The 21,259-nt window shown below is 42.4% G+C and overlaps 2 protein-coding genes and 7 non-coding genes across 11 annotated transcripts in view; 8 read left to right on the forward strand and 1 right to left on the reverse strand.

The window, feature by feature from the left end:
• The first annotated feature begins 123 nt into the window (after nucleotides 1-123).
• On the forward strand, nucleotides 124-239 carry LOC130392641 (U5 spliceosomal RNA). Its single transcript, XR_008897030.1, has one exon. It is a non-coding gene; the product is annotated as a U5 spliceosomal RNA (small nuclear RNA).
• A 614-nt stretch (nucleotides 240-853) lies between these two features.
• On the forward strand, nucleotides 854-969 carry LOC130392642 (U5 spliceosomal RNA). The gene has a single exon (XR_008897031.1). It is a non-coding gene; the product is annotated as a U5 spliceosomal RNA (small nuclear RNA).
• A 614-nt stretch (nucleotides 970-1,583) lies between these two features.
• LOC130392643 (U5 spliceosomal RNA) lies at nucleotides 1,584-1,699 on the forward strand. The gene has a single exon (XR_008897032.1). It is a non-coding gene; the product is annotated as a U5 spliceosomal RNA (small nuclear RNA).
• Nucleotides 1,700-2,313: 614 nt separating this feature from the next.
• On the forward strand, nucleotides 2,314-2,429 carry LOC130392644 (U5 spliceosomal RNA). Its single transcript, XR_008897033.1, has one exon. It is a non-coding gene; the product is annotated as a U5 spliceosomal RNA (small nuclear RNA).
• Nucleotides 2,430-3,043: 614 nt separating this feature from the next.
• On the forward strand, nucleotides 3,044-3,159 carry LOC130392625 (U5 spliceosomal RNA). Its single transcript, XR_008897017.1, has one exon. It is a non-coding gene; the product is annotated as a U5 spliceosomal RNA (small nuclear RNA).
• Nucleotides 3,160-3,773: 614 nt separating this feature from the next.
• On the forward strand, nucleotides 3,774-3,889 carry LOC130392655 (U5 spliceosomal RNA). The gene has a single exon (XR_008897042.1). It is a non-coding gene; the product is annotated as a U5 spliceosomal RNA (small nuclear RNA).
• A 1,758-nt stretch (nucleotides 3,890-5,647) lies between these two features.
• Nucleotides 5,648-5,763, forward strand: LOC130392645 (U5 spliceosomal RNA). Its single transcript, XR_008897034.1, has one exon. It is a non-coding gene; the product is annotated as a U5 spliceosomal RNA (small nuclear RNA).
• A 6,752-nt stretch (nucleotides 5,764-12,515) lies between these two features.
• On the forward strand, nucleotides 12,516-18,976 carry tapbpl (TAP binding protein like). Of its 2 annotated transcripts, none has more exons than XM_056602752.1 (9): nucleotides 12,516-12,872; nucleotides 13,311-13,523; nucleotides 13,752-14,072; nucleotides 14,412-14,615; nucleotides 14,847-15,011; nucleotides 15,159-15,259; nucleotides 16,543-16,771; nucleotides 17,279-17,358; nucleotides 18,526-18,976. In XM_056602752.1, exons 1-8 carry the CDS (start codon nucleotides 12,824-12,826, stop codon nucleotides 17,353-17,355), a joined length of 1,359 nt encoding a protein of 452 aa, XP_056458727.1. In that variant the 5' UTR covers nucleotides 12,516-12,823; the 3' UTR covers nucleotides 17,356-17,358; nucleotides 18,526-18,976. The 2 variants fall into 2 exon arrangements, with proteins under 2 accessions (XP_056458727.1, XP_056458726.1); XM_056602751.1 differs by lacking the exon at nucleotides 18,526-18,976 and adding an exon at nucleotides 17,443-17,653.
• vamp1b (vesicle associated membrane protein 1b) overlaps nucleotides 17,641-21,259 on the reverse strand; it is a 7,419-nt gene continuing 3,800 nt past the window's right edge. Inside the window, exons 5-6 of one of the 2 annotated variants that reach the window (XM_056602754.1) lie at nucleotides 21,238-21,259; nucleotides 17,641-19,730 (exon numbers count right to left, since the gene is read on the reverse strand). The exon at nucleotides 21,238-21,259 is cut by the window's right edge and continues 30 nt beyond it. In XM_056602754.1, the coding sequence (XP_056458729.1) occupies nucleotides 19,714-19,730; nucleotides 21,238-21,259 (39 nt within the window). In that variant the 3' untranslated portion in view covers nucleotides 17,641-19,713. The remainder of the gene's footprint in view (nucleotides 19,731-21,237) is intronic. The other variant, XM_056602753.1, reaches the window with a different exon arrangement.

Consider the following 21,259-nt stretch of genomic DNA (forward strand, 5'->3'; position numbering starts at 1 on the left):
TTAACACTGGTGCCTCTGATTATTGCTGCAAAAGTCCAACTATAGGTTACTGTTTGTTTAAAAAACATCACTTAAGGTATTAGACGGGACAATGGGATGACATTCGAACGTGTGTGAACAGTATCACTCAGGTTTCTCTTCAGATCGTATAAATCTTTCGCCTTTTACTAAAGATTTCCGTGGAGAGGAGCAATATGAGTTTCAATCAATTTTTTGATGCTCTGCCGTAAGGTGGGGCTTTCTATCAATGTTAAAGTAAAGAAAATGTCTGGATCCCAAGTGGTCAGCCGTGTGGTTTGACTGCACACTAAAGTGTATTTTACGTCGAAAGAAATCCGCCCAACACTTGTGGCCTGAAAGAACCAATTCCCTGTAAGCCAAGAAATGAGATTAAATACCTTTATCTTTTCTATCCACCAGATGGTAGTCAACATGCACTTTTCACAATACACTTGTTGCTACTCGCCACAAGAAGTCTAAACTGTATCCTAGGCCTATCTGTACAAGGCTATTTAGTAATTTGTCTGTACGTTCCATTACGTGTGTAAGAACTCGGCATGAAGGCCCATTTGATGCCACAATTCATGCTTAGGTGATATGGCTAACATTTGCTCTTCGAAAACCTGTGCACCAAACTACCCACAATGCCTTACAAAATGGTAAATTTACTCTTTAAATGACATTTCAATTGGAACGTGTCATACAGAATCCTTCGTGGCAATCTGTAGTCTTAACACTGGTGCCTCTGATTATTGCTGCAAAAGTCCAACTATAGGTTACTGTTTGTTTAAAAAACATCACTTAAGGTATTAGACGGGACAATGGGATGACATTCGAACGTGTGTGAACAGTATCACTCAGGTTTCTCTTCAGATCGTATAAATCTTTCGCCTTTTACTAAAGATTTCCGTGGAGAGGAGCAATATGAGTTTCAATCAATTTTTTGATGCTCTGCCGTAAGGTGGGGCTTTCTATCAATGTTAAAGTAAAGAAAATGTCTGGATCCCAAGTGGTCAGCCGTGTGGTTTGACTGCACACTAAAGTGTATTTTACGTCGAAAGAAATCCGCCCAACACTTGTGGCCTGAAAGAACCAATTCCCTGTAAGCCAAGAAATGAGATTAAATACCTTTATCTTTTCTATCCACCAGATGGTAGTCAACATGCACTTTTCACAATACACTTGTTGCTACTCGCCACAAGAAGTCTAAACTGTATCCTAGGCCTATCTGTACAAGGCTATTTAGTAATTTGTCTGTATGTTCCATTACGTGTGTAACAGCTCGGCATGAAGGCCCATTTGATGCCACAATTCATGCTTAGGTGATATGGCTAACATTTGCTCTTCGAAAACCTGTGCACCAAACAACCCACAATGCCTTACAAAATGGTAAATTTACTCTTTAAATGACATTTCAATTGGAACGTGTCATACAGAATCCTTCGTGGCAATCTGTAGTCTTAACACTGGTGCCTCTGATTATTGCTGCAAAAGTCCAACTATAGGTTACTGTTTGTTTAAAAAACATCACTTAAGGTATTAGACGGGACAATGGGATGACATTCGAACGTGTGTGAACAGTATCACTCAGGTTTCTCTTCAGATCGTATAAATCTTTCGCCTTTTACTAAAGATTTCCGTGGAGAGGAGCAATATGAGTTTCAATCAATTTTTTGATGCTCTGCCGTAAGGTGGGGCTTTCTATCAATGTTAAAGTAAAGAAAATGTCTGGATCCCAAGTGGTCAGCCGTGTGGTTTGACTGCACACTAAAGTGTATTTTACGTCGAAAGAAATCCGCCCAACACTTGTGGCCTGAAAGAACCAATTCCCTGTAAGCCAAGAAATTAGATTAAATACCTTTATCTTTTCTATCCACCAGATGGTAGTCAACATGCACTTTTCACAATACACTTGTTGCTACTCGCCACAAGAAGTCTAAGCTGTATCCTAGGCCTATCTGTACAAGGCTATTTAGTAATTTGTCTGTACGTTCCATTACGTGTGTAAGAACTCGGCATGAAGGCCCATTTGATGCCACAATTCATGCTTAGGTGATATGGCTAACATTTGCTCTTCGAAAACCTGTGCACCAAACAACCCACAATGCCTTACAAAATGGTAAATTTACTCTTTAAATGACATTTCAATTGGAACGTGTCATACAGAATCCTTCGTGGCAATCTGTAGTCTTAACACTGGTGCCTCTGATTATTGCTGCAAAAGTCCAACTATAGGTTACTGTTTGTTTAAAAAACATCACTTAAGGTATTAGACGGGACAATGGGACGACATTCGAACGTGTGTGAACAGTATCACTCAGGTTTCTCTTCAGATCGTATAAATCTTTCGCCTTTTACTAAAGATTTCCGTGGAGAGGAGCAATATGAGTTTCAATCAATTTTTTGATGCTCTGCCGTAAGGTGGGGCTTTCTATCAATGTTAAAGTAAAGAAAATGTCTGGATCTCAAGTGGTCAGCCGTGTGGTTTGACTGCACACTAAAGTGTATTTTACGTCGAAAGAAATCCTCCCAACACTTGTTGCCTGAAAGAACCAATTCCCTGTAAGCAAAGAAATTAGATTAAATACCTTTATCTTTTCTATCCACCAGATGGTAGTCAATATGCACTTTTCACACTACACTTGTTGCTACTCGCCACAAGAAGTCTAAACTGTATCCTAGGCCTATCTGTACAAGGCTATTTAGTAATTTGTCTGTACGTTCCATTACGTGTGTAAGAACTCGGCATGAAGGCCCATTTGATGCCACAATTCATGCTTAGGTGATATGGCTAACATTTGCTCTTCGAAAACCTGTGCACCAAACTACCCACAATGCCTTACAAAATGGTAAATTTACTCTTTAAATGACATTTCAATTGGAACGTGTCATACAGAATCCTTCGTGGCAATCTGTAGTCTTAACACTGGTGCCTCTGATTATTGCTGCAAAAGTCCAACTATAGGTTACTGTTTGTTTAAAAAACATCACTTAAGGTATTAGATGGGACAATGGTATGACATTCGAACGTGTGTGAACAGTATCACTCAGGTTTCTCTTCAGATCGTATAAATCTTTCGCCTTTTACTAAAGATTTCCGTGGAGAGGAGCAATATGAGTTTCAATCAATTTTTTGATGCTCTGCTGTAAGGTGGGGCTTTCTATCAATGTTAAAGTAAAGAAAATGTCTGGATCCCAAGTGGTCAGCCGTGTGGTTTGACTGCAAACTAAAGTGTATTTTACGTTGAAAGAAATCCGCCCAACACTTGTGGCCTGAAAGAACCAATTCCCTGTAAGCAAAGAAATGAGATTAAATACCTTTATCTTTTCTATCCACCAGATGGTAGTCAATATGCACTTTTCACACTACACTTGTTGCTACTCGCTACAAGAAGTCTAAACTGTATCCTAGGCCTATCTGTACAAGGCTATTTAGTAATTTGTCTGTACGTTCCATTACGTGTGTAAGAACTCGGCATGAAGGCCCATTTGATGCCACAATTCATGCTTAGGTGATATGGCTAACTTTTGCTCTTCGAAAACCTGTGCACCAAACTACCCACAATGCCTTACAAAATGGTAAATTTACTCTTTAAATGACATTTCAATTGGAACGTGTCATACAGAATCCTTCGTGGCAATCTGTAGTCTTAACACTGGTGCCTCTGATTATTGCTGCAAAAGTCCAACTATAGGTTACTGTTTGTTTAAAAAACATCACTTAAGGTATTAGACGGGACAATCGGACGTCATTCGAACGTGTGTGAACAGTATCACTCAGATTTCTCTTCAGATCGTATAAATCTTTCGCCTTTTACTAAAGATTTCCGTGGAGAGGAGCAATATGAGTTTCAATCAATTTTTTGATGCTCTGCTGTAAGGTGGGGCTTTCTATCAATGTTAAAGTAAAGAAAATGTCTGGATCCCAAGTGGTCAGCCGTGTGGTTTGACTGCACACTAAAGTGTATTTTACGTCGAAAGAAATCCGCCCAACACTTGTGGCCTGAAAGAACCAATTCCCTGTAAGCAAAGAAATTAGATTAAATACCTTTATCTTTTCTATCCACCAGATGGTAGTCAATATGCACTTTTCACACTACACTTGTTGCTACTCGCCACAAGAAGTCTAAACTGTATCCTAGGCCTATCTGTACAAGGCTATTTAGTCATTTGTCTGTACGTTCCATTACGTGTGTAAGAACTCGGCATGAAGGCCCATTTGATGCCACAATTCATGCTTAGGTGATATGGCTAACATTTGCTCTTCGAAAACCTGTGCACCAAACTACCCACAATTTTCAATTTTTTTTTTAGGCGTTTATTTTAGTCAGGCACATTGTTACATTTTACAATATGGTTTCAAGGTCAAAACACATTCAAAGGTTAACAAGCAAAATAGTTACATTTTACAGCAAGGTCAACGCATTCAAATGTTAACACAAAATTCGACATAACTCAGTGTTCTCTATTTTCCAGAGTTCCTTACATACCACAATTCCATATCGTTCCTTGTCCCTCCACACATAATCCTTTACCAAGGTTATGCTTAAATTAACGATTGATTCCGCTGAAAACAAAAGGCTCTTGTACACCATTAGGTTACGACACCTCCACTTCGACTCTTTTGTGCAATTAATCAAGGCCCACCATCTTTCCCAGCCCTTACCGTCACCACTCTTTATAACCCCATACAGGACATCTGATTCCGTTGGGACTCTAAACAGGTCACCCAGCCATGGCCCCAATAAGCGCCAAACCCTCCGAGCCACCCCACATGACCACAACAAATGTGAAACATCCTCATCTCCACCACACCCCACCCTGGGACATCTTGCACTCTTAGATGACCCCCGTCTCTTCAGAAAGTCTCGTGTAGGGAGACACCTCTGAACTGCCTGCCAAGCGAGCTCTCTATATGCATTGAACAAAAAAGGTGCATTGACATTTCTCCACACCCTAAGGCAGCTGGTTTCAGCCAGCACGCCAACAGTAACCAGTCTTGACCGTTCGGGGCTCAAACAACTCTCCACAAAGGTTCGGTCTACCCGACCAACATCCCGCCACTTTCCAGACTTTACAAAGGTCACCACCCTTTCATACAGCGGAGGTCTCTTCTCTGCATGAGGTCTTTTTAGGCACGGTCTTAACCCCACTTTCCTTAGGACTTGATGGCCTACCCAGAACATGGCGAAATTTGGCCATAGGCTCCTCCTATTTTGGTTTAGTACTGCCTGCAATATGGGCGTCAGGAATAGAGCCTCCATTTTCTTTGCTAGATCAGGGACATTTTGACCCCCTTTCTGCAATTAGTAATTTGTCTGTACGTTCCATTACGTGTGTAACAGCTCGGCATGAAGGCCCATTTGATGCCACAATTCATGCTTAGGTGATATGGCTAACATTTGCTCTTCGAAAACCTGTGCACCAAACTACCCACAATGCCTTACAAAATGTTAAATTTACTCTTTAAATTACATTTCAATTGGAATGTGTCATACAGAATCCTTCGTGGCAATCTGTAGTCTAAACACTGGTGCCTCTGATTATTGCTGCAAAAGTCCAACTATAGGTTACTGTTTGTTTAAAAAACATCACTTAAGGTATTAGACGGGACAATGGAACGACATTCGAACGTGTGTGAACAGTATCACTCAGGTTTCTCTTCAGATCGTATAAATCTTTCGCCTTTTACTAAAGATTTCCGTGGAGAGGAGCAATATGAGTTTCAATCAATTTTTTGATGCTCTGCCGTAAGGTGGGGCTTTCTATCAATGTTAAAGTAAAGAAAATGTCTGGATCCGAAGTGGTCAGCCGTGTGGTTTGACTGCACACTAAAGTGTATTTATGTCGAAAAAAATCTGCCCAACACTTGTGGCCTGAAAGAACCAATTCCCTGTAAGCAATTAAATGAGATTTCTCATCCTCATCCTCATTTGCTTATCCGGGGTCGGGTCGCGGGGGGAGCAGCTCAAGCAGGGGGCCCCAGACTTCCCTTTCCCGGGCCACATTGACCAGCTCTGACGGGGGGATCCCGAGGCGTTCCCAGGCCAGTGTTGAGATATAATCTCTCCACCTAGTCCTGGGTCTTCCCCGAGGTCTCCTCCCCACTGGACGTGCCTGAAACACCTCCCAAGGAAGGCGCCCAGTGGGCATCCTTACCAGATGCCCGAACCACCTCAGCTGAATCCTTTCTAAGTAAAGGAGCAGCGGCTCTAATCCGAGTTCCTCACGGATGGCTGAGCTTCTCACCCTATCCCTAAGGGAGACGCCAGCCACCCTTCTGAGAAAACTCATCTCGGCCGCTTGTACCCGCGATCTCGTCCTTTCGGTCATCACCCAGCCCTCATGACCATAGGTGAGGATAGGAACGGAGATCGACCGGTAGATCGAGAGCTTTGCCTTGCGGCTCAGCTCTCTTTTCGTTACAACGGTGCGGTAAAGCGAACGCAATACCGCCCCCGCTGCTCCGATTCTCCGGCCAATCTCACGCTCCATAGTACCCTCACTCGCGAACAAGACCCCGAGGTACTTGAACTCCTTCACTTGGGCTAAGGACTCATTTCCTACCCGGAGTAAGCAATCCACCAATTTCCTGCTAAGAGTCATGGCCTCAGATTTAGCGGTGCTGATCCTCATCCCAGCCGCTTCACACTCGGCCGCCAGCCGAAATGAGATTAAATACCTTTATCTTTTCTATCCACCAGATGGTAGTCAATATGCACTTTTCACAGTACACTTGTTGCTACTCGCCACAAGAAGTCTAAACTGTATCCTAGGCCTATCTGTACAAGGCTCACATTTATATGGCTAGCTAACATTTGCTCTTCTAAAACCTGTGCACGAAACAGGAAACTACCCAAAGTGTTTTGCAAAATGGTAAATTTACTCTTTAAATTACATTTTAATTGGAACGTGTCATACAGAATCCTTTGTGGCAATCTATAGTCTTAACACTAGTGCCTCTGATTATTACTGTGCAACATAGAACGCTCCATTCACTTGCACTGGCCCTTCACAACAACGCCAGCTTCTTCGGTTGCTAAGCGACGTCAACGTCTTTGGCTAACTATTTCTCTGCTGATCAACACTACTTATGGTAACAAATAAATTGTAAAAGGACACGTTTGGTAGTTATTTTTTCGTTTTGCAAGTAGCCGCTCATTGTCGAAAGTAAGCCCCTTCAGGTCGAAGCACCTCCGTTTCGCGTCGGTGTCCGGTTCGCCCTGTCTGGGCTTATTTTCCCGCGCCGCTATTTAACAGTGGAAGGGTAGGAATCAAATGCGTCCGGGTGAAATTTCAAAATCGTCCGGGATTTTATTAAAGCCTCAATACACGTTCAAATTTAATTTGCGTTGCGTTCCTCTGGGTCTGTCACAAACTAGTTGGGCTACGCCCTCCCCTACTCAGTTCTGTTCGCTTTGCATTGGTGGAAGTGAGTAGGGGGAGTGGTTAAGTAAAGCCTTCAGATTGGACGGTTTGACTTTAGAGTTACCGTCATGTTTTGTATTATTTCTTTTACCATTATTGTTTTATAGGGACAAACATTAACACATTTCTCCTGCAGGGGATTGATAAAGTTCTATCTATGTAACAGAAGGAAACACCTAGGCCTACTCATACTCCATCAAATATTCATACTCATACTTTGCACACTTTACCACAGCATTGGCCTACTGAATGCCACAGATATATTTTTAAGCATTGGACTTAATAATGCCACATAAATATAATATATGTTTTGCACGTTTGCAACGTTTAAAAGTTCAGGGAAAAGTATATGCCTCTACTGGTGTTGCTTAGGCCAATATCCTTTTGAGGCAGTGTTGTTTCTGAATTTTAGTTTTTAAGGGCCAACAATGCCTACTATCATACATTAGTCACCATGTCTGTGGACGAATTTGTATGCAGTCACATATTAATATATCCCCACCCCCCCCCCCCGCCGACAAAATCTCACTCTGAGATTTTGCGAGATTTTGCTCTCCAACAAAAATGGAGAGCCCTGCAAGCTTCACTCATTCCAGGATGTATTATGCTATGTCCTATAGCCTACTTGGAACGTTTTTTTAAATGGATCTATAGTAGCCTATAGAAATTTGCCAGCTGAAAAGCAAACTCTCCTTCAAATGCACATTCATGGTAGTTTTTTATTGTCATCCCCAAATAATGCTGCAATGTAATAATTTTCAGCTGTCAGAAATGTGTTGTGATCACTTGTATTCCTCATAGCTCTCAGGCTGTGAGGAAATCAGCAGCCCGCGATCGCAGCTCCTTTGATGTGAACGCGCACAGAGCGCAGAGTTCAGAGCCGGACAATGATGTCGTAGTAAAGCCCTCAGGTCTACTCTGCATGTATTAACTGTGTGGCTAAACATCAACTGCACTGAAGTCATCGTAACTTCAGAAGTTCTCATTTTCAAATGATTATGAATACTATTATTGTTATTTGAAGCCGTGTCAGTCTTCACTGTGGGTTGTGTGGTCCTCTGTGTCTGCTGTCTATAATACAGTAATATTTTTGTCGACATTATCAAACGGAAGAACTTTTATTTTGAAGAGCACAGGGCAACGAAGCACACTAGCCAATAAGAAGACCTGCCCACCGGCGGAAACCAGATATTGAGTGGTAAATTCGTTTTGTTAAGAAGAACCAAAAAACAAATAAATGAACCGAAATTTTGATTTTCGTATTTTTGGAAAAAAACGAAAAAACGGCTGGTTTTTGGTTTCTGCTTGTGTCAATTATTCCCAGAAAACAGAGTAATAAAACGTACCTTGCTCAGGGAAAATAGCTTTATTTGTAATCACAATATTATGCTGCTGTCTTTTCAGAGACCCCCACAGATATTTGAGTTTGCTGCTTTCATGGGAGCCAGACCTCTCTCGGAGCTCAGCTCCCACTGGCTCCCACCTAACTTGAACCCTGGCTATAGGTCTTTTTACACTGCCGAGCCGGTTTGGTCGCAGCTTGGCACGCCCGGCGATTTAACCTTCTTATCTCAAGTTTCCTGTGTAAAACCAAGGGGGTCAAATCCCCCGTTCGTCACGGCGCGGGGGTTCTTGGTTCACTGGGGAAGGCGGGGCTGTGCACGGAGTCTCTGACCTCTTTAGAATCATTTGTAGGTTGCATACTCCCCAATGTTTTCATTTTCTTATGAATGAAGACACCTGCATGCAATAATGAGTTCACTCTGAGTGTAGGCTACAAACGCGATTAACTATGGTCAGGGATGTTACTGACAGGGTCCAATAAATAGTGAACTTCATCACAGCCTCAACGAAGCGCCTATAGTGCTTAATGCAAACAATCGCAATAAAAAACGCCTGCAGAAATTCTCAGACACCCGCTGGTCTCAGCATGATGCATGTCTAGTAGCCTATGTCTTCTGGCATTGATCAATATGAGGACATTTTAACCACGATGGTTGAATTAAAATCAGAGGGAGACAGCAAGTGCAGCTCGAAAGCGACCTGCCACACAAGAGCAATGGAATCATTTGATTTTATTATAGGCCTACATTATATAATAATAATAATAATACACGTTTTATATAGCGCTTTTCTCTGTACCCAAAGCCGCTTTACAAAAACACAAAACAAAAAGGATACAAATGAACAGTACAGTACATACATACATACAAATACTCCAAAACAACAATACAGAGAAAGATAGGACAATAAGAAAGAGAGAGGGTGAAAAAAAAATTGTCAGGTGTTGTAAGTGATGTTGAAGGGATGTGTTTTGAGATGACTTTTGAAAGACTGCAGTGAATCAGAGTTACGGATGGCCAGGGGGTTGGAGTTCCAGAGGGTAGGGGCGGCAATGGCAATATATATAACTAAATCTTACATCTAAATCTAAATCCTAAATCTAAATCTTATATCTAAATCCTAAATTGAAATCCTACATCCATACAACAGATCTCAATCAATTCTTATAGGCCTACATTGCCTACACTAATTAGTTCTGACCAGGGCCCAGTTTCCCGAAAGCATCGTTAGCCATGTGGATCGTGAAGTGCGTCGTACGAGCATCGTACAATTTTCACACCGTTTCCCGAAAGCATCGTGAAAACGCTCGTAGCTAACGAGGACTCCAGGGTAGGCTACTCGTAGGACGCGAGCATCGTTAGCCTACTATAGCCTCAGTGGCGTTGTCACGTTAAAATTGTACCGGGGGCAAAAATTTTACCGGCCTTTGCATCAGTTGTTTACATCTTGACAACCTGCCTGGCAACAAACAGCGCGATCGTCTGTTGCCGGGCAGGTTGCAAAAAACATTCGGCTCATGTTTCCAAAAGACTAAATAACATAATACAGATAACGGATCGCTAGATAACACTTGTTTTTACTTTATATTTGTATTGTATTTAATTGTTTAATCGAATAGTAACAGACGACGCGATCGTCTGTTGCCGGGAAACGGGCGATCGCGTCAAATGACGTAGGAAGGTTCTTGAACATTCGCGTCCTACGTCATTTGACGCGATTGCCCGTCGTTTGTTGCCAGGCAGGTTGTCAAGATGTAAACAACTGATGACGTAGGCCGGTACAATTTTCGCCCCCGGTACAATTTTAACGTGACAGCGTCAACAGCGGACATTCGATGCGTTTTATTAAAACACATCCAATACCACGGAATGCCCAGCTTGAGCCATTTCGCAACCAAAAACAGTGGTTACCGCCGATATATTACTCAAACACTACTGTTAGATTTAAACAGCAAAGATAGAGACATGTTAGAAGTCAACAACAACATAATTTATTGCAGCAATTAAAAATTCCAAAAATACATGCACAGCCGAAATGTACCGATCAAATGCCACGTCACAAGACATAGGCCTAGATATAGATTTAGGATGTAGATTTAAATTTAGGATGTAGATTTAGATAAATGATATAGCATTTAGGTTTAGATTTAGGATGTAGATTTAGATAAATAGATTTCAACCTTTAGGTTACAAGACAACTGCTCTGCCTCCTGAGCTAAGCCGACCCAGGTATAAAACCCAGATATAAAATATAGATTTAGATTTAGGATTTAGATTGCATTGAAAAGACACATGGTTCAAATAGTATGCCTATACATGAAAAGTGACATGAAAATTGCACTGCATTTTGGAAGGGTGTTATTTGCTAAATATGGGAAAAATGACTGCATGTGTCGATGAAAGCAGAGCGATTTATGCAAATGAGGATGGCTCTCGAAGGCTCTCGTAAACGTCTTGCAAGACAGGCACTTCCATGGATGGAGAGGACCTGTTTCAGTGAGTTTCACCAAGACATGGGTCCCCCTCTCTACATTAACATGACCATATAGGCACCAAGATATGTACAGCAAAGTGCTGAACTATCTCTGGACAGATTTAGATTAGATTAGATTAGGCTTTATTGATCCTTTTGACTCCCTCAAGGAAATTGATTTAAAAAGAGAAGAGCATAACTCTTCTGTTCTTGTGAGCACTGGTAGAATGTCTTACAAAATCATTCATGTTGATGGTATGTGTCCTCCTTGATTCTTGGTGATAACTGCTATAATGATCACGATTGTGTGTGTGTGTGTGTGTGTGTGTGTGTGTGTGTGTGTGTGTGTGTGTGTGTGTGTGTGTGTGTGTGTGTGTGTGTGTGTGTGTGTGTGTGTGTGTGTGTGTATGAGAGAGAGAGAGAGAGAGAGAGAGAGAGAGAGAGAGAGAGAGAGAGAGAGAGAGAGAGAGAGAGAGAGAGAGAGAGAGAGAGAGAGAGAGAGAGAGAGAGAGAGCGAGAGAGAGAGAGAGAGAGAGAGAGAGAGAGAGAGAGTGTGTGTGTGTGTGTGTGTGTGTGTGTGTGTGTGTGTGTGTGTGTGTGTGTGTGTGTGTGTGTGTGTGTGTGTGTGTGTGTGTGTGTGTGTGTGTGTGTGTGTGAGCGAGAGATGCATCTGGGTTATGAAAATGGACAGGTAGGCATGTTCCTTAGGTACTAGGTTATAGTAAGTATTTTCCTTTATAAGGCCTAGTATATGGACCCCCTTATAACGCCTTGTACACCCTCTGGCCAACCCATGTATAAAAGTCGAGCCGCCACTGCATAGATGTAGTAGGCTGTCGCTCGCCCGTTAAGTCTGTCTTGTAATGTGGTGCTCTTTATGACCGCTAGATGGAGTCAACGAGTAGCTACATAGAAGCCTTCATATACTTACTGGATTTTTTGTGTGTTCTGATTCAGAGTTACGGAAGAGGATAAGGGCCACATGTGATTATATTTTTGTAATAGAGTCACTCTATTCTGACCTAAATCTCTCAGAATTCTGAGTTTAAAGTCTGAATTCTGAGGTTAAAGTCTTTAAAGTCAGAATAAAAAGAGTTCTGACTTTAAAGTTAGAATTCCCCCAAAATAATATCATGTAACCTCTTCCACGTAGGATATTTCCCCGCATTCTGCCTTTTTTTTCTCTCACCATGCTGGTACAGTAGGGTAATAGTTCTGAATGGCAACCGATGACCAACTTCTCCGGCTCTTGCCATTGGACGGATGAAACCGGTGGGCAGGGCGCCGCGCACTTTCACTTTGATACGCTGGACGAATTGGGGAGACTGGTCTGGTCTGCTACGCAATCCACATGATAGGAGATGAGAATATTATTAATTTTCGATCTATTTGAGAAATCATAATATGGTGGGCATGTTGTATGTATATGTGTCGTCTGTATATTCTTTACTGTTTTTCAGGAATATACCAACATAGCCTAAGTCGTAATTGAATAGGCTCAATAGCAAAAGTGAAAGCATATGGACTGTAGGCTATTGTTTAAATCCTAAACTATCCTATTGAAACGTCGTGAGACAATATGCTTAAAGTTCTCTTTTTGACGGGATACCTTATGACCTACGCCTCCGGTAGGTTCAGAATATACCTCTTTTTCTATACACACTTTCACACCACTGTATTAACCCCCCGTGACCATGTAACCATTTCCGTAATTAGCCCTATTACATTAAACGAGCCCCATCATAGGCATAGGCCTACTAGGTTTATAAAGCTTGGGAGGCCGATGTAAAGTTGGTTTCATATTCGATATTCATTGCTATTCAATTTTATTTAATATTTATTTATTTTTTAAGTACCAATTGTAATCAAACAAAGCACATCCTGCCCTATCCCGATGAGTTGTGTTTAGAAGTATCCAAGTATTCCATTGACCTTTGTACTTTGCAACTCGATGCAGTTTCTCACCAAAAAGTCACAGGTTAAAACCATTTCAAAAGATGGGACTCTCCTGAGATAGGCAGTATCAATATCCACGAGATGGGGATATCAACATGTGTTGTTTCCAGGCGAAGGAGGTGCCGACGTGGTTCTGTCATGCTCCCTGGTGGAGGAGGCATCAGGGCTGGATGACATGGGAGACAGAGCTCCGTTCTCCCGAAGTCCGGCTACACTGGTCCTGAGAGACGTGTCCATCAGCCCAGACCAAGTGCCTGACACGCTCACCCCATTCGTCCCACCCACCGTCCCGGATCCTGACCTCATCCTCATAGAAGCCACAGGTCTCCACTTTTTAAGTTTATCAGTTAAAAATATGCCTGCAATGAGAATATCAGATTCATCTATCTCAGCCCCTCCCCCTCCTCTATCATTCTCCCTTCATCTCTCGCCCTCCCTACCTCCCATACTTCCCCTACCCATCCCTCTCTCTCCCCCCCCCTCCCCCTCCACTCCTCTCTCTCTCACTCTCCCGCTCCTCCCCTCTCACCTTACCACCCCTCTCTCTTCAGCATCCTCCCCTGCCATCCCTGATGTGGACTTGCTGCTCCACGCTGACTGCAACGAGCAGGAAGTGGCGTGTGAGATCAGCCGCTATCACTTCCCCCAGGGCGCCGCCGGGGGTGATGATGAGGACCACCCAGCACCCGCCCACTTCTTCATCGCCACCCTGGAGCTGGAGGGCGGCGGGCTCAGCACCGCGCTGGTGCTCCGGACCCTGGGGCTCCCGGCACCACCAGCAGCAGCAGCAGACCCAGGGCCAGGAGACCGGACCCTGGGAGAGGGGAGGCTCGGCCTGCCGCTGAGCCAGTCGGGGTCCCTGCTGACCGAGGGTGAACATCTCAACCCTCTTAAGATAATATAACACTGCATAACATAGGATCATAAAAGATGGTACTTTATGAAATCACAGATGGGAAATCTGGGGGCATCACAACACAATCACAAGACAGCAATATTACAGTTTTCTTCATGTAACTAAAAATAAATGCTACATTAAATCTTTTTATATAACAAAATACACAAAATAAAACCATCCCCCCAACAAATGTTAATGATACAGAGAGTTTAGGTAGGCATTATCAATAATATATATGTATACATTGTCAAAACTATAGGCTTTGACCGTTCAATGCAAGTGCCCAGTGTCTGAGTGACTGCCTCTCTTCCAGTGGTGTTCATGGTCTTCTCCAGAGAGAAGGAGCTCACTGCTCCTCTGGGCGGGGACGTGCTCCTAAACTGTGGCTTCAGGCAGCAGGAGGCGCTGCAGGAAGTGGGACAGGAAGTCTCTGTGGAGTGGTGGTTGCAGCACCAGGGGCATGGCAAAAGGGTCCTGGACCTGAAGCTGACTGGATCCCAGGAGCACTCAGAATCAGGTGACAGCACGGCACCACACCACAGCACCCAGTGTGGAGAATGTATATTGACAAATGTACGTAATTTATTATTATTTATATTCTAAAGTCAAGTGGCATATGGTGGCTTTTGGAAATAAACACTCAAGCTGATTCTTACATTTGGGTTCTATATCTGAGAGGCCATGGAGGACATCTTATAAGGTCCGGGCCTGAGAGTAAGATTCTGACTCTAGTTTTTTTTGAGTGTAGTAGTCAAGAGAGATGGCTCCAGCATGGACCCCGCCCTGCTGGTGGCAGATGGTAATGCATCCTTGACCCTGCGGAAACTAAAGGTATCAGATCAGGGGACTTACATCTGTACAGTCAACGTCGGCACCTTTCAGGCTCAGCAGACCGTTAGACTCCATGTCAATCGTGAGTTTTCCCTCTACAGATGATAACATATCAATTCTAGGCATACAGTTCCTTCCGACTTTTCTTTCACTGATTATGAAAATAAATAAGCTGCTGTGTTAGTGTGAATTCAGTATATTATGAATTCAGTTACTTTCTTTTTTTCAGAACTTCCACGTGTGTCCCTCTCAGAGGAAAAGCTGGTTTCTCAGGAATTTCCCCACAAACTGAGCTGCAATTGCCAGAACTACTATCCACTGGATTGCAAGGTCCTTAACTTATATGGAAAACCTTTCAACTTGGGTCGATTCGATAATTACCATTATTACCAACCTTCTTATACCGAAAAAATAAAAAAATTCTGTAGAAGAATATATTTTCCTACCATAACTTGTCTTCCTAAGCCCAAATGTCCTAAAAGCCATAACGGTTTAAGGAGGCACATTTAACTAATTAGAACTATAATGAACTATAATAGTTGAACTAGTTATGCCCTTTTTCCTCCGACAGTACCAGCTCAACTCGCCTCAACTCGGCCCGCCTTTTTTTGCGTTTCCATCGCCAAAATGTGGTACCTGGTACTTTTTTAGTCTCACCTCCGTCGAGGTTCCATGAGAGCTGCTCTGATACTTTAACGTGACGTAAACAGTCTGCTGGCCATTGATTGGCCAGAGAGTTACAGAAAGCGATATGTACGATTTCTTCTTCTAACAAAAATAGGGTTTATAGTGTACAGCAGTAGCATATCATCCCAAGATGAGCAACTTGTCAGAGAAAGCGATGTTACATTTTATAGGCGACCCACAACGTAAGATGTCACATTCACGATAATGAACTACGAGGGCAGTAAAATACGTAATAGTTTACTAGTCATACATGTATGCATGATGTGACCCTAGAAAGCACAGACGAAATAAGCGAAAGCGCGTTTACGCGGAGAGGGGGTGTGATTTCCGACAGGGATTCCATTTTCGGCACGACACCGGCATCTTTAAATACTAGCATCAGAGTTCGGTAAACAACAGGGATTGATTATTGAACACCGCAGGATCAGCGCGCAAGAACACGCTGTGGACCATGACAGAGGTGGAGACACTCCTGTGTGTAGCCCTGTCTGTTTATGTGTCTCGTGGTTAAGCATGCGCAGTTTTGCGAATGCTATGCATGCTATGCGACCCGCCCACGTTGAAGAGGTACTATTCTAGATGGAAACACGACGTGCCTGGAACCAAACCAAGTCATACAACAACAAGTCGTGGCAAGTTGAGCTGGTACTGTCGGTGGAAAAGATGAAATTGAGAGCAAAATAGGAATGTAAAAAAGTACCACCAAACTGAGTTAATTGTTCTAAATTTCAAGTACACTAACATTTTGATTGCACTTCATTTCAAATGCACCTTCATTTCAAGCGTATTCGTTTTGTGTTTGTATGGTCCTATGGTGCTCACCTTATGCACTAGTCACATTATGCCTTTTAGGTCATCCCCAACATCATCAGTATATATCTTACATTTCTGTACACTAAACATGATCTATTCATTGTATTGTTTAGATGGAGTGGTTCTCGGTATCCCCTGACGACGTGGAGAGGACAGAGCTGAGTGGGGAGATGTCCCTATCCAGCCACCGTCAGCACGGTGACGGGACCGTCTCCCTGTCCTCCCACCTCTACCTCCAGCGCCGCAGCCTCCCCCCCGGCACCGGCCTCATCTGCAGGGTCAGCCACCCTGCCCTTGGGTCCCCCATCTCAATCAGCCTGGTGGTGCAGCCACCCGCCTCCGGTAAAGCAAGGCTTCTTGTAGACGCTGTCTTACTCTTTGGTCTCTTTTTCCACAGGCAAAGTTCTTATGTCAATTACTTTAGATAAAATAATGTAATAATGAAATGTACGCTTCCATGCACTGGGAACCACTTTTCAACAGGATACTTTACACAGGTCACTGAGCTGACCAACATCTTTGTTTGGTCAACTCATATGACACCAAAGCACACATGTAGGATTCATATAATGCATAATTGATAGTCGCCGTGCGCGGACTGCGCAAAAAACGTGTGCGAACTACGTGTCAAAGGCAACGTTACGGCAAACCTGTGACTTTAAACACCACTCATGGCCTTGCCAGAACGACGCATCAAGGCGACTATAAATGACCCTTTTATACACTTGCTGCTGACCCTTATGCTTTTTTGCATATTTGCAATGTGTGCAGCTTAATGAATATTTGCATTAAGCTGCAAACATTGCAGCTCAGTCATGTTTGAGTGAAACTTCTCTCTGTGATCCATAGTGCGAACAGAAGTCTACTGGATGGGGCTGGGTTTCCTGCTGATCACTGTGCTGTTCTTCTACCAGCTCATGAGATAGAACGTACGTTTAACACCTACACATGTCCTTACAAGCCCTTTCTACTATGGTCTCAGTGTTGAAGTGAAATTTGTTTTTTATCTCTAGGATAATTTCTTGAAGATTCCTGAGGTGATTTGGGGAAAACCGGTTTTAACAAGCTGTACATTTTAGTTTCTGTAGAAAGTCTTTGCATTTGTTTGCAGTTTAGAGCAACACAGATGGCACAACCGAAAATAAATGGTACAAAATATATAAAATGGCAACGACTAGTTCCTGATGTTTAAAATAGAATCGAGCACACTTAAACTTCTATTGATGAGTTCTTTATTGGCATCAGCAAAAGTGGTAAGCATGCAATTTTACAGAATTATCAATTTCCAATTGCATCTCTCACTGCATTTCAATGGTAATTACCCAGTTATAGTGTTGTACATTATCACTAGGTAATTGTGATGAACACTAGGTTTAGCTTTTTCTTTACACTTCAAAATCAGTCTTGGGAAAAGATATCTGGCTTTCCGTTATTTCTGACAACCATTAAAAAACCTCCAACAACCTTGAGCCAGCTTTCGGTAGCAGGAAGTGACCAAGCTGACCAGACTCATTTGAAGACCTAAACCAGTGTTGTATTGTATCACTTGATTTCCTTTCCCTATACTAATTGTATTTTTCCCCCTCAAAACACAAGTGAATTAAACAAACATTGTCCTAACTATGGAGCATCATGGCATTGCATTCGCATTAATAATACCTAGATCAAAGATACATTTATACACAGGTCCTTTAAACAACTACCAAACTGAAATTAAATAAATCGGCAGTTCGTTTCAGAAATGGCAGATATACAGGTCACACACACACATACACACAACTGTGGACACCCTTGCCATGCAAGTTGGAAACGAGCACCTCACTTCGGCCTTTTCTCTCGGTGACAAGGTGTGTGTCTGGTGTGGAGGGGGTCAGAGAGGAGGAGGAGGGGCAGAGTCAAAGGGTGAACAACAAGTGGACACAAAGTTCTGAGCGACTGCAGTACAAACACAGGGTTAAGATCGGGCTATGGCTGTAAATGTTGCGAGACCTTTCTTCACAAGTCGAAGCAGTCCTGGTTAGAAAGATTGTCGTTTTTTACTGATGATTCATTTATTTAAATCTTTTTTCTGTGCCCCCTGCCCATCGTGTTTGCAGATCTCTTCCAACAGGACTCAAGAGACCTGACTCGAGAAATAGCAGCTTCATAGAGGTTTCTTTATTTTTTTTCAATCTAAAATTGCTTTAGTTTACATAAAAATTAAGTTTTAACTATATGGGAAGGAGAAAATAAAATATGTCCCTATGGTCTTTCTAAACCTTAATTACTTTTGTCTTTTCATTATACACACACCCACATGCACAAACACACACACACACACACACACAAGAGTACACACACACACACGCACCGCCTCATCTTTACTGGTCACTTAATCTTATTTGTTATTATTAACATAAAGCCATTCAGAAGTTATGAAAGACACTAAGCACAGGAAATTAAATAAACAAATAAATGACGGATCTATATGATGAATCACCAACAAAAAAAACTATTAGCTACAGCGCCTTGAATCACAAATACACACACACATACACGCACAGCAAAAAATTATCCTAATCTTAATCTAACCATGAACTTGTATTAGTAAGTATTTATGGTTGTTATCGGTAGGGTCGGGGGGGGTGGGGACAATGTCAGTTAGGCATGTCAGTATTAATTTACAAATGTCAGACACTGAAAATGGTTGAATAAACAAGCTGTGGCATATGAGGGACAGACAGGACTTCTGTGGGCTGTCCTGTGTCTCCTTCTCCTGCCCTATGCTGACGTTCCCCCAGAGAGCAAGGTCTGTCTTCTCTTCTTGGACCCCTTCCCATGAGCGCCTTTAACCTCTCCCTACTATCTTTGTTTCTCTCTCTCTCTCTCTCTCTCTCTCTCTCTCTCTCTTTCTCTCTCTATCCCGCCATCTCTCTCTCTCCCGCCATTTCTCTCCATCTATCTCTCTCCTAACATCACTTTCTTCCCCTCTCTTCCTCCTTTCCTTCCTTTGAGCTACGCTCTTCAATAATGCATTATATGCAGAGAAGATAGGAGAATGTGATCGAGAGTCCATGTCACAACCGTAGGAGAGAGAGAGAGAGAAAGATAGAGAGAGACAGGTGGGACATACTTCGTGGGTGTATGAATGCAGGGTGTGGGATGGAAGACTGTGAAGAGAGGGAGGAGAAGGAGAAAAAAGGAGGAGTAGATTTGGCGCTTGGACTTGTCTTTTTTTTTTCTCTCTCTCTCTTCCCTCATCTTACGTCGTCCGTTAGTCCGTCTCTAGGTGATCGGACGAGAGCTCAGTAGAAGAAGTACACTGTCGTAGAGGGAGAGAGAGACATACAGAGAGTGACATACAGAGACAGATAATAGCTTTACTTCATACATCTTCACAACGATTACACAGCGAGGACTCCTCCTCCACAGTCAGCAGATGGTTTTATGTTTGCATTTGTAACTGGTCATTTAGGCCTTTATTAATAATTGACTTATCAGCAGTCATGCATAATTGACAATGAAGGTTGCAAGAGCTATTCCTGATGTGGGCTTGTGAGAGAGAAAGTGCAAAGAGCCTTTGTATGTGTCTCTTTCACTCATAAAAATATATAAAATCGAATCTTGTCATCCATTTTCAATCAAATACCTTCTTTTGCTCTTTTTGATTTAACATTAGAAAATAGGACAAGTTTAGAAACAATATGTAGAAAGACAGGATCTCCGAGAAAATATTATTAGTAGTAAGATGTGTAAATATATATTTTTTATGTTTATTTACAGGGTTAGTTACTAGCTGTGCGTTGAGGTAGCTGTATTAACTATGTTCAAAGGTCACCTATACTCTGCATAGCCACCCCCTCCCACCCTACTTATTGTATGTTGTATGTCCTGGCACTTAATGTATGCACTTATTGAATGTCGTACTTCGTTATAGTACCTAGTTGTGTAGCATCTTATCCTAGCTAGGTTTGTTCGATACAGGAAACTGGTTAACCTAGCGATTGTTAGTGCTTTGCACTTGGTTCTATAAACATCCTTACTGTACCAACAGTGATAGATTGTTTCACCTTCTTCTGAAAAATGTACTTATTATAAGTTGCTTTCGATAAAAGCGTCAGCTAAATGCCTTGAATGTAAATGTAAACTACACCAGATCTATTTTGCTGAGGTCTGTTATGGTTAGCAGCATAGCTTGAAATGTTGTCATCTGTGGGCATTCATTCTTACCAGCAACGCTAATCTCAGTGATTACATTGATCACATGGGCACATCCCCCTAATGGGCACATCCCCCCCAATGGGTACATCCCCCCAATGGGTACATCCCCCCAATGGGCACATCCCCCCAATGGACACATCCCCCCAATGGGCACATCCCCCCAATGGGCACATCCCCCCAATGGACACATCCCCCCAATGGATGCACTGCTCACTTCCTATGGACATCCAATGACCATCACCTCAATGTAAAGTTAATATTCATCATTTAACTTTACATAATTTCTAACCCTAACCCTATATTTAATATATTGTCTACTCTCATTCCCAGCTCCATATTCCCCATCCTTACAGTCTCTGGAACCAGTGCTTGTGTGTTTAAGTGTTATATTTTTGGCATTTCAACCATTGTCTTTGCTAATTTTTACCAAATTTGATGACTCTTTTTAAAAATGTGTTATTTTTCCATTTCTAAATCATTATGCTGTTCAGAATCCCTGTGTTATACTGTGAATAAGATAAATAAAACACTTGCAAATCGATAAGTACATTCTAAAATATTTCTATACAGTATATCAACCATATCAATATAAGCAGGACCTTACTCACAGAAAAGTATTCCAACCACAAT

Source organism: Gadus chalcogrammus, chromosome 11, assembly GCF_026213295.1.
Source record: "Gadus chalcogrammus isolate NIFS_2021 chromosome 11, NIFS_Gcha_1.0, whole genome shotgun sequence".
NCBI classification, from domain to species: Eukaryota; Metazoa; Chordata; class Actinopteri; order Gadiformes; family Gadidae; genus Gadus; species Gadus chalcogrammus.